Consider the following 13,237-nt stretch of genomic DNA (forward strand, 5'->3'; position numbering starts at 1 on the left):
ACTTCTCAAACTCAACACACACAAAACAGATAATCATATCAAAAAATGGGCAGAACATATGAACAGACACTTCTCCAATGAGGACATACAAATGGCTATCAGACACATGAAAAAATGCTCATCATCACTAGCCATCAGGGAGATTCAAATTAAAACCTCATTGAGATATCACCTTCCACCAGTTAGAATGGCCCAAATTAGCAAGACAGGAAACAGCGTGTGTTGGAGAGATTGTGGAGAAAGGGGAACCCTCTTCCACTGTTGGTGGGAATGCAAGTTGGTGCAGCCACTTTGGAGAACAGTGTAGAGATTCCTCAAGAAATTAAAAATAGAGCTTCCCTATGACCCTGCAATTGCACTGCTGGGTATTTACCCCAAAGATGCAGATGTAGTGAAAAGAAGAGCCATCTGTACCCCAATGTTTATTGCAGCAATGGCCACGGTCGCCAAACTGTGGAAAGAACCAAGATGCCCTTCAACGGACGAATGGGTAAGGAAGATGTGGTCCATATACACGATGGAGTATTATGCCTCCATCAGAAAGGATGAATACCCAACTTTTGTAGCAACATGGACGGGACTGGAAGAGATTATGCTGAGCGAAATAAGTCAAGCAGAGAGGGTCAAGTATCATATGGTTTCACTTATTTGTGGAGCATAACAAAGAACAGGGCGGACATGGGGAGATGGAGAGGAGAAGGGAGTTGAGCGAAATTGGAAGGGGAGATGAACCATGAGAGACTATGGACTCTGAAAAACAACCTGAGGGTTTTGAAGGGGCGGGGTGTGGGAGGTTGGGGAACCAGGTGGAGGGTAATAGAGAGGGCACGTATTGCATGGAGCACTGGGTGTGGTGCAAAAACAATGAGTACTGTTACGTTGAAAATAAATAAATTAAAACAAAACAAAACAAAAAAACCACAGTTTTTAGATTTGTCTGCAAATTAAGTTTCCTTAGTTGCAAAGTGGGGATAATAATAGTACGTACCTCAGGACTATTAAACTGAGAATTAAACTCGCTATGACTAATGTAAAGAGCTTACCAGGGGACTTAATACAGGGTAAAAGTAGTTAATGATTTATTATGATTGATATTTACTGAGTGTTCCTTGTCTATTTTACCTATCATTAAGAAAATAGAACATTTTATTGATTCAGATATGTATTTTTCATTGAAAACTGAAGTTAAGGAGACCTGGGTGGCTCTGTTGTTGGTTAGGTGTCTGCCTTCGGTTCAGGTCATAATCCCAGGGTCCAGGGATCTGTCCCCTACTGGGCTCTCTGCTTAACAAGGAGTCTGCTTCTCCTTCTGCCCCTGACCCCTGCTCATGCTCTTTCTCTTGCAAAAATAAATAGATAAAATCTTAGAAAAGGAAACTCAAGTTAAATCAAGCCTGGTGGCTTCCATCTGCATGCTGTATGTAGTAAAAAAATGAATGCAAAACAATACCAAATGAAAATGTCAAGATAAAACTTCCTTCCCTTCCATATTATTGGTTGCAAATGTTTCAAGAATGTTTCAGGAAAATGTTTCAAGACTTAAAGATTTTTGTGCAACATACTGCAAATTATCGACCGTAGTTATTAATTAAATATAATAGGTTATTAGTGGTAATAAATGTCCTTAGGTAAAAGAGAAATTCTCCAGTTCCTCCAGGCTCAACGAGGAGGAACACCCTCAGGCAAGAGACCTTTTCACATCTGACAGTAGTATCTTGGATAGCCAGGGAGCTCGGGCAATCACTTGGCGGGAAAAGAATAAATACAGACCAAATTCACACAATCTGTTTCTGTTTAGTTTATAAACTGCGATCGAGTCTGTCAATTGTTGTGCCTTGTGGGACTTGAAGTCCACAAGCAAGAAGTGACCGGGGTTGTTGCAGCTTGGAAGGCGACAGCCCCTGCAGGTCTGAGTAGTAAGGACTACGACTACCGACGCGCATTGCAACGCCGCGCCGTAATTACGGGCAACCAACCATCCCCGAGCAGGGCAAGCCCCACCCCCCCGGCTCGAAGGACTGCCTCCACCAATGGCAGAGCTCCCAGCGCAGAGCCTGCGGGTTAGGTTGTGAGGCTCGGGCCGGGGGCGGGGAGGAGCTGAGGGGGTTCAGAACTCGCTCGGCCGCTGGGTGGGTCGGGGCGTTTGGCGCGCCCTTCATTGAAGCGGCGGTGGCTGGGCTGGGCGCCGGGAGTGGGAAGCGACGGCGCGGCTGGAAAATGCCAGTCCATTCCCGAGGGGATAAGAAGGAGACAAACCATCACGATGAGATGGAGGTGGACTACGCTGAAAACGAGGGGAGCAGCTCGGAGGACGAGGACACGGAAAGCTCGTCGGTCTCCGAGGATGGAGATAGCTCAGGTGTGCAACCCTCTGGGACCGGGACCCTGAGCCCTCGCGCTGGGCTCAAGACAGGCCGCTCTCCGCACGCCGGGCAGCTGCGTCCTGCTGGGAGTGCGGGGCGGGGAGAGAGGGAAGGGGCGGAGACTGGCTCCCGGCCCTCGGCAGCACCCGGACTCGTCGTGGGGCGCTGCCTGGCTCCAGGCGGGTCCCTGCTGGCGGGGCGGGACCGGGCGCGGGCCTGGGCTTGCCCAGCTCCGGGACGCTGTGCTGTCCTGCTCGCCGTCGGACCCGCCCCGGGACCTCCGGGCAGTGCGGGGGGCTGTGGACCAAAGCCGGGAATACCCCGCAGCTTTTTGGGAGACCTTGGAAATGCCCCTTGGCCCCAGACCACGACTTCTTTTCTTATTTTTATCTTTACAGCCCTTCTCAACATGGGCGGGTTGTCAGGGCCGAGGTTAGTTAGATTTGAGCCTACTCTTGGCTGGTTTAGAATTTGTTAATCTCAGTTTCCGAGTCAGCCTGTCAGTCAGCACTTGACATCAGTGCTCATGCGGGGGCTGACTTGGAGCTGTCCCATTTACGGCATCTGTCTGAACTTTGCAAGACTGAGAAGAGCCCTAGATCAGGGGTGGTTTTGGGTCTTCATATGCTTATAAATTGGTTGATTTGGGGCAGCTCTGAGATTTTCCAAATCTTTTCTTCCCCGCAATCTTTAATAATTTTGGGCTTTTTCAGGTTTTTGGGGTCGGAAGGCAGACTAACATCATAGGTCAATTTTGCAAACATTTAGGATGGTTATTAAAAAAAGAAATGGAATATGTGATTGCCTGGGTTCTTTTTCTTTTTTCCATATGATAAGGATGAAACTTAAACTTCTTTGTCTTGGCCTGATTTTGGTCATGTAAAGCAAGGATTTGATGACAGTCTGTTAATGCCCTGACACCCTCTTTTTCAGGTTTCTCTTTCAAAGCAAATCTCCATGGAAGTATATAATTTCAATCAATAAGTTAGTCATTCCCCAAATAGGCATTTATGAGTGATTTCCTTGAGCTGCACTGGGCACCACTCAGTGTTGAGGTATAAAAAAAATAGTTATGATCTGATTTCAGTTAAACAGCTGTCATAAATCAGTACTTGATACTCAAACTACCAAATGAATACTTAACTGTAAACTGCTATAGTATTTCAGAGGCAGAGGAAATCTTTCAGAATAGGGTGGTCAGCAAAGGCTAGTTGAAAAAAGTGGGATTATTTAATTAACTTGAAGAATGGCTAGAATTTGGATTGGGTCGTATGTTGGATTGGGAGGAATATAAGAAAAAGTGCAACAGCTAGAGTTTAAGGCTTATTCAAAAGAATGAGAAACCAGTTTTGGTGGGGGAAGGATTTGAGCTGGAAAAGAAAAAGAAGATATAGATGTGAAAGATTTCGAAGAAAAGCACAAAACAGGATTGATACATGCAAGTTTAGGAATGAAGGTAAAAGAGGAAAACCTCAGATACAAGGAGAATGGTAACAGCATGCATAGAAATAGAAAAGTGAAAGATTTGAGATCAAGATGAAAGTTAGAGTATTTCAGACATGTTGCTTTTGAGATGATGGTGGTATATTTAAGTCAGTGTCAACTGACAGGTGGAAATGTGGCATTAGAACCTGCCTGGGATAGGAAGCATAATTTGGAGGTCACCTGCCTAGCCATTTCAAAAGTAAGCAATGAGAACATAACATTTAGGGTGTACATGAATACATTTCCTAGATCTGTAAAACACTTGATCTTCAAGTGTTCTTTGTTTTTTTTGATGGGATCTAGGATCTCACAAAATGACATTAATTTTTAAAAATTCTCCCTAATTTTTATGCTTTTGTGATCATTAATTTTTTTTTTAAAGATTTTATTTATTTATTTGACAGACAGAGAACACAAGTAGGCAGAAAGGCAGGTAGAAAGAGAGAGGGGGAAGCAGGCTCCCAGCTGAGCAGAGAGCCTGATGTGGGGCTCGATCCCAGGACCCTGAGATCATGACCTGAGCAAAGTGGTTTTCATTACTTAACCCACTGAGCCACCCAGGTGCTCTGATTTTTCATTGATTTTTATCCATCCCAGAAAATAATGGACAACTTAATTTTGAAGAATGTAATAATAATTTGAACTAAAAAACTCAAGTTTTTAAATGCAAAGACATTATTTAAATAAATTATGTGGTTTGCTTCTTGTGAAAGCATTTCTTTTCTGCCATTTCTTTTATGTTAAACTTCCATAGTTTTATTCTTCCCAAACTTTGGCACTAAGCAGGTCCTAAAGCTATAAAATAAAACAAAACAAAACACTCTACAATCCAGAGATACTGGGAAGTGAGTCATCTTGAGGGACCAAGTTTTAAATAGCCAAAGAGTAAGCTATTAAGAGCCAGAAATAATTTTAATCTGTTTAGGAAAGTAAAAAAAAAAAAAAAAATGAACCCTATAGTTTCTTGCTGTATGATAACTGCACACAATTTAACTCTTTCTCATAGTTTGACGTTTATTTGATGCAGATCAAGAGGCAGATCATCTTGTGCTTCACTTATTTTGAAGTGTTGAATATATGTGATGTAAAAATAGAAGATATGGAAAATAGGAGAGAGCTGGTAATTAACAGTTGCTTTCTTTCAAAACTTTGCTTGTTTTTCTCTTCATATTCCTTTTTATCATTTACTGACAATAATTTGGGGAGAGGTAACAATGAGAATATGAGTAAGAGACCAAGATATCTTGTGGTAAACAGAATGAGATTAGTTTTCTTTTTATGTGACCAGCAAGTCAGTCACATAAGCAGTTCTGAAAGAAGAATTCCAAAAGTGTTTTTGAGCAGTGTCCTTTCATGGACATAATCATATTGGTGCTTAAGTTCTGTTGAGTTGATGGAAAATAAACCAAAAGTGGATTAATTTTTTTTAAGATTTTATTTATTTATTTGACAGAGAGAGATCACAAGTAGGCAGAGAGGCAGGCAGAGACAGAGAGAGAGGAAGAAGCAGGCTCCCCGCTGAGCAGAGAACCTAATGTGGGACTCGATCCCAGGACCCTGAGATCATGACCCGAGATGAAGGCAGAGGCTTATTAACCCACTGAGACACCCAGGTGCCCCCAAAAGTGGATTAATTACTTCATATGGTATAGCTTGATGTCAGCTTTAATTCTCTTTTATATTTTAGGTTAAAGTCTGTAGTGGAAATTATTTTGGATAAATACTTATTTTCTCTTAAGGCTGAATATAGGCCTTGCATATCTAATTTCATATTATAGTTGGTGTGTGTTGTGGTTTTTTTTTCTATTTTCATTAACATTCAGATAATTTGGAACATAAAATTAATTTTTTCTTTGCTATTTGCCTTTTATTAACAGAAATGGATGATGAAGACTGCGAAAGAAGAAGAATGGAATGTTTAGATGAAATGTCCAATCTAGAAAAACAGTTTACCGATCTCAAGGATCAGTAAGTAGTGATATCAGAAGGTCTTTGTCACTGAATCTCAATCATGTCACTCGTATATTAGCACATTATTCACTCTGAAGTATTTTCCTTTTTTGTATTTTATGGGACTGACCAATCTGAAAGAGGCTTCAACTGTGGTTTGCCTCCTGAAGACCTCATTAACTCAACTGAGGATTTTGAGGCAGGTTTTTGGTGGGGGATATAATAACATTTCTATATGGATGTTGGTATTAAAATGTTTTCCCTGACTTGTTGCACTCTTCGTTCTAATCTGCTTCATTCATTTCTTTGTTAGGTAATTGGATAAAGACAGCATTTTTAGAATTTTTTTTTTTTTTTTTTAGAATTTTAGAATAAGAAAATATTTCCCAAGAATGGTATAGTGCTTTTTGTTTATATTAACATTGGATAGTATATACATGTTTTCACATTATTTAGTTTGCTCCTTGCAGCAACTCTGTAATGTTGGAAGATAGCCTTATCTCCATTTTACCTGTGAGAAAATTAATGCTCAGAGGAGTGAAGTGATTTGCCCACAGTTCATCAGAAAATGAAAAACTAAGCCAGGCCTTCTGCCTCCTAGTACTCTGGTGTTCCTTCCATAAGGCACATTACTTTGGAGGAAATATAGTGGAGTAGAAAAAGTATAGCCTCTGAATCCAGGCTTTCTTCACAGATTAAAAAGTATAGTAGTAGCTTTTTTATTGTTAACTGTAAGGATTTTATAAGCAGTATGTGAAATTCTTAGTCTTGGCTGGCACATAGTGGGTGCTTATTAGATACTATTTTCTACCCCTTCTTCATAATACCTGAACTCTTATGAGCAGTTGCTTACACAAGAATGGGCCCCAGTGATTTGAGAAAACAGAATAGATGCAGGTGCAGATTAAAAAAAAAAAAATCTTAAGGGTGAGCTTTTACTTTGAAACTTGCTGGCAGAGTCATGGGGCATAACAACTTATTAGGAATTGTAAATGAAAGAAACTTCTGAGAATATGGACAACCTAATTCATTCAGAAGCTGGCTCTTCATGAATTCTTCATAATTTTGCTACTTACTCTGTTCTCATGCGTATTCCCTAGAAAGGCCCAAAGAAGAGATGAAAACATGCTTAATATCTGGAATTGCCAGACTAAAAGGGGACAGATTTGTTTACTAAATGAATCCTGCTGTTTATGCCATTTCTGGTCTTAACTTTCATTGGTATGAGAGGTGAATATATACATGTGTCAAGCTAGTGCAACAAATTAATATAACGAATCCAAAGTTTAAAATTTTTTGCTTGAAAAAACATAGTATCATTTTTTTATTCTAAAGATTTACATTATTAATTTTAAATTGAAATTAGTTTGGATCCCCAGAGGATCCATTATTTGGGCAGCATGGAGAGTTCATCCAGGATCATTCTGAAAAAAAGGAAGCAAATTTGTGTTTTTGTATTTTAGTATAGGTAAGCCATGAATGAATAATTCTCTTATAATTAATTAAGATATACCTATTGAACTTTTAAAATATATTTTAGGGTTTTCCAAGAACTGAAGAGTACTGTATAATTCTAGTATAAGATATTACCAAGGAACACTTTGCAGCTAGTCACTCTTTAAGCCTAATCTTGTTCATCTTGGGGCTGGCAGTTGCCTTGATTTTTGCTTTTTCATGGCTCATTATGACCATAAACCAGGTCCCCCCACCAGCCTCATTCATCTCAGAAAGTATTAAAAGTAGACCCATTACCACTATTAATAGGATTATTTCTCAAGAAATTGGTATTCAAAAATATATTTTAGAAATAATTAATCTTTGCACTAGGTTTATAATTATCTTATTTTTTCATCTGCCTCAATGCTATTTTTATCCTGTTGTACTGTGTATCTCTGTAAGCTGTCTCAAATCCTCTTTAGAAGAGGTGAGAAATATAATAATAATAGAAGAACCACAATAAGAAGTTATCCTGCTTCAACAACAAGTTATCCTTCTTCTCTGGTTCTAGCACTCTTTTCATAGGGCAAAAATACACCATTTGCAGTTTGTAGACTGGTGGAAGTTTCTCCTACCTTGTTAAAAAGATGGAGGAACTTAAACCACCTGAGTTTCCACTTATTTCAATGTCTGTAGCCAATAAACATGAATTGGGATTCTACTCTGAATAGTATTGTGGTTGTTGGCGAGGAACTCATGATTCTTACCTTTGATGAGTTAGTATCTGAATTTCAAGGTTGTTGAAATCATGCTGATAATTGAGGAATCTCTTTTAAAAGTGTAGTTAACTGTTATTAATTCACATATCCTATTCATTTAAGCTGCTGTTCACCTATTAGAGATACCTTATCAATATTTTAAGTTTGATGTTTCTTAGGTTCAGTCTTCATTTGCATGAAATTTTTAGCATTTTGCCTAAAGTTGTATTTATGATTTCAAAAACTGTAAGTATCATGTTGTAGTTTTACACATTCATTTATCAGTGTATCTTGAGTTTTAGAAAAATTTAACACAGATATGAAAATGTATTATTGGCAGTTAACTCAGATAATTTTTCCTTTTTTTGTTAAAAAAAATTTATTGTATTAACACCCAAACTGGCTCATTTTCTTCAGAATCGTCATATAAATCTTTATGCTAATTATCAGTTATAAACACCAATATTGATTATCTTGGTTTTTTTTAAGGTTTCTATTTAATTCCAGGTAACGTACAGTGTTTTATTAATTTCAGGTGTACAATGTAGCGATTCAACAATTCCATACATCACTTGGTGCTCATCATAATGAGTGCACCTATTAATCCCCATCACCTATTTAACCCATTTCCATCCCACTCCCTAATTGTCTTAATTGTATTGGTTTATATCTTCAAGAAGAAAGAGGAGAATTTTAATATGAAAGCCAGGTACTGTAATGTTTTCAAAAGCCAACTGCTAATTATACAAACACCTACAAGCATAATCAGTGGTTTCTTGCAGCAGTTACTACATGCCTTCCTTATGACACATTCTTCACCTATGAGAATGTAATGAATGGCAAAAGAGTTTACAAAATGATCTTAAATTGTGTTTTGTTTTGAGAGAGAGAGAGAGTGTGTGCACGAGCAGGGGTAGGGAGAAGGAGAGAGAGAATCATAAGTAGGATCGGTCTTACAACCCCAAGATCATGACCTGAGTGGAAATCAAGAGTCGGGTGCTTTACTGACTGAGCCACCCAGATGCCTCAGTGATCTTAAATTGTTAATCTGCTTTGAAAATTTTAGCATATCTTTAAAATGCCACAAAGCCAGGATTAAAAGTACCTTTCATAGAGAAGGACAGTGTAAACATCTTCCGGTTAAAAAGAGTTCCATCCTGCAGGATTACTGCCACAAATAAACAATGAGTAGTCTCAGGTACTCAAGTCATTGATAATCAAGGTAAAGTTATTAGTGTGACAGCTGGCAAACTAGAGCATTTGTGTGTAAATTCATAAATACAATAACAGGGGTCTCCTATTGTGTTCATTTTCCCAATCACCGAGCAACTCCTTTTGTTCTAGTTTCTTCATTTCCAGTCCAGACAAACTGTTATGCAGATCACAAGTTCTGTAGCCTTTGGTTTTTACCTCCATCATTCTCTTTCTTTGTAAAAACCATGTAGGCCGAATAGAACACAGACTCCTTTTCAGGAATGATGGAGAGAAACCAGGGAATTAACTATTTTGACAAAATAAACTTTTTGCTTAGAACTGATTTATTGTCCTGCAGTTAAAACAAAACCAGAAATCTAGAGTGCAAAAAAAGTAGTATCTTAATTGTATTTTTGTACTGTGAATTAATCATTAAAGAATGATATATCAAAAAAAAGAGAAAAATACCTACTTTGTGATTACATGCATAAAGTCAAATAATGTAACTGAGTTTTTCACTTGAGATTAAGACAAAAATACATTTGTTAGGTTATTAGAATATGAACGATATTAGGAAGAGAGAATGTATAGAAATGGTAAATTGTTAGCCTTTGTTGGGCTTTTAAAATTAATATTTTAATTTTTGCTTTGTTAAGACTTTATAAAGAACGATTAAGTCAGGTGGATGCAAAACTACAAGAAGTCATAGCTGGAAAAGCACCAGAATATTTGGAACCACTGGCAACTTTACAAGAAAATATGCAAATTCGTACAAAGGTAGCAGGTAGGAAAGTGAAACATCTTTTCCATACAGTAGAATATGAACTCTTCACTAGACTTGAAAGGTATTTGTCAAGTGAGTGTTTCCTGTTAATGAAATCACAAATATATTTACAGTGAACAGAGTATTTCAGTCAATCGGCCCACAATTATTTAATAAATGCCTCTTGCTTTCCTCTGTTGTTGTGGGGGGATCAAAAAAAAAAAAGTCCTCAGATTGCTCGCAGTGTTGTTGAGAAGATACTTCCACATGTAAAACAATTAGAAACATGACACTTTTATTAAGAGCAATTGTTACTATTTCAGTTTAATTTCTTGTTAGATAAATTGAGATTCAATTTAAGTACTCAGTCTTTGGTTTGTAATTGGGATCCAGCCTCAGAATTGTGTTCTAGCACTCATGACAAGGGATATATCTATTTGAAGATCACTTACGATTTTTCATAATTAGGCTAAAACTGAATTTTCACTAACGGAAATGCTGATTTTTTTTCTTTTGGGGGGACACTAACTGATCCTCCTGTACCTATTATGTAATGCCTAAGGCATTCTTTATTATAAGTTCTTTTTGTATAAATCTACCTTAGGCCAAATTTTGTTCTTAAATGCTTAATATTAAATATGTAGATGATGTGATACTTGCTGTCTTTGCATACTGGCTTAGCACACCCTAAAAAGGAAATAAGTCCTTAATTTTCTTTGACAGTCTAAAAGAAATAAGTGAGACTTACTGGATATTTAGGAAATACTACTTGAGTCACTTACTCACTTTTTTACTGTGTGGCCTAATTTATTTTTGATTGTACAAAGAATAATGTATAGCTATAGTGAATGTATAGCTAATGGCCTAGTTCCAGATATCTGTCACATGCCTTTACCATACAAGAAAGGACTACATTTCTAGGGTCAACTGTGGCATGGAGTTTGGTATATAGATCTGAAGCTCTGTGTTTGGTTGTTTTTTTTGATGTATTTGCATGGCCATGTTGCCTATTTTATAATACTGTCTTGGTAGCTTTAAGTAACTTCTCTTGAGCATCCATTCTCTAGATAAGGCTCTGTCAGGAGCATTCAAACATCGTATCAGTTTATGCTTTTTGTTGTTATCAGTTTATACATTTAATCTTCTTGGAAGCTTTGGACTCTGAAAATAAATAATAGTTAAAAAATAGTGGTTTTGTTGGTTATGGTATCCTGTCATGGATCCATAAGACTGTCAAAAGTCTTTTGACTTTTCACAGGAAAGGAGTTTTATTTTCATTTTGATCATTCTCTATCAAATACTTTAGGAGTGCTCTTCACAAGAATGAAGTAAACTAAAATTTGCAGTGCAGTTTCTTCCTAGTTCTTAAATTCTTAGTTCTCCAGTCTGCTTTGATATATATTTTAACTGAGCCTTTTTAGTTTTTAAAGATAAAGCTAGAATCATTTGTCAGTTTCTTCCTGATTCATCTTATAAAATACAGTTAGACAGAATTCCTGTAGGGAAGTGAACATGAATCTCATTACTGATGACATAATCAGAGTGATTGTGTTTGGTTGCAGGAATCTATAGAGAGCTCTGCTTAGAATCTGTAAAGAACAAATATGAATGTGAAATTCAAGCCTCTCGCCAACATTGTGAGGTACTGTTATTTTACTTAACTTTTCAGCTAATTTCAACTCTTTAAGTCTTTTTCTGAGTGCAGTAATTAAAAAAGTAAATAAAATAAATGAACAAAATTAAATTGTACTTTAGCTTAACACTTGTGAATTTTCTTTTTTAAATATAGCTGCAGTGGAAGGTCTATTGGAAATAGGACCCAAAGAAGGGACAATAGAAAAGTACTAAGATAATTTTAATTTTGCAACTGTTACCTTAAAAAGACTTTGTAATGATCATGTCATTTGGCATTGCTGAAAATATTAGTGCAATTAGTTTAATATTCAAGTTAAGACTAAAAAAATCTAGTGGTACAGTTAGAATTTTGGGCTTACTGTTAATCTGACTCTCCAGAGCTGTTTCCACATCTCAGGGCAGAATTCTCTATGGTGAAAAACAGATGTATTTTTCTCTATGTTCTCTTTATTTGAATAGTGTTTTAAAAACCCACTGTTGATTTTGCAGATAACTTTTCATATAACCTAGACAAGATCATAAGAAAAATAAGAGATTAATGATTTTTATCTTGATTTGCTATTTTACTATATCTGTAAATTATTAAAATACTAAGAGTAGATAGATATAAAAATGATGGAATTGTTGTTTCATTTTCTTGATTACTACTGAGATGAAACAACTTTTTGATGTTTATTGGCTGTTTGGATTTGTTTTCCTAAGAAGTGCCTATTTAACTCTTTTGCCTTTATGTTGGGCTTTTAGTGTTTTTCTCATTGACTGTAGAGGTTCTTTATATATTCTGGATACAAATGCTTTGCTGGTTATATGCTTTGCAAATATTTTTACCCAGGCAATGGGATGTCTTTTCACTGTTTTTGATGACTTGATGAACTAGAGTTGTACATTCTAATGTAGCTGAATTTTTCATCTTTCCTTTATGATACATGCTTTGTGTGTCTTTCCCACTTTGAGGTAAAAAGACATATTTTTGGGGTGCCTGAGTGGCTCAGTGGGTTAAGTCTCTGCTTTTGGCTCAGGTCATGATCTCAAGGTCCTGGGATCGAGCCCCACATTGGGCTCTCTACTCTGGGGAGCCTGCTTCCCCCTCTCTGTCTGCCTACTTGTGATCTCTCTCTCTCTGTGTCAAATAAATAAATAAAATCTTTTAAAAAAAAGACATATTTTCCTTTCAAAGGTTGAAATTTTGCTTTTTAACATTGAAATTGCTAACCTACCTCCAATTTTTGCATATGATATAAAGTATGGATCTTTTTTTTTTTTTTTGCATTTGGATGGTAATGTCAACACTGTTTATTCTATACTCCATTGCTTTACCATGAATCAGCAATTCCATCCTTTTTCTCCCCGTCTCTTTCTTACATCAAATGTCCATTTACATGGCAGCTTGTTTCTAGCTGATTTAATTTGTTCCATTCATCTGTTTGACTATTTCTGCACTGGTAGCATAATACCTTCTTTACTGCTTTTAGTCTAGTAAGTCTTAATATCTCAATAAACTGATAATTTTACTTTGCTCTTCTTACACTTGTTAAAATTTTTTGTTGTTTAGTAATATCTTTTAAGAAATGACTGTTTATTTCCTGCTGCTGTATAAAAAGTATTTTTGTGTATTGATATTATATCCAACCATATCTACCCCTCTTAATTCT

General features: G+C 37.0%; 1 protein-coding gene across 1 annotated transcript in view; it reads left to right on the top strand.

Moving 5' to 3' along the window:
- The first annotated feature begins 2,101 nt into the window (after positions 1–2,101).
- The window catches only part of BRMS1L (BRMS1 like transcriptional repressor), a 33,537-nt gene continuing 22,401 nt past the window's right edge, over positions 2,102–13,237 (top strand). The window contains exons 1-4 of the mRNA XM_046010425.1: positions 2,102–2,359; positions 5,726–5,816; positions 9,844–9,971; positions 11,513–11,592. Coding sequence (XP_045866381.1) covers positions 2,218–2,359; positions 5,726–5,816; positions 9,844–9,971; positions 11,513–11,592 — 441 coding nt within the window. The 5' untranslated portion in view covers positions 2,102–2,217. The remainder of the gene's footprint in view (positions 2,360–5,725; positions 5,817–9,843; positions 9,972–11,512; positions 11,593–13,237) is intronic.

This window comes from Meles meles, chromosome 6, assembly GCF_922984935.1.
Source record: "Meles meles chromosome 6, mMelMel3.1 paternal haplotype, whole genome shotgun sequence".
Taxonomy (NCBI): Eukaryota; Metazoa; Chordata; class Mammalia; order Carnivora; family Mustelidae; genus Meles; species Meles meles.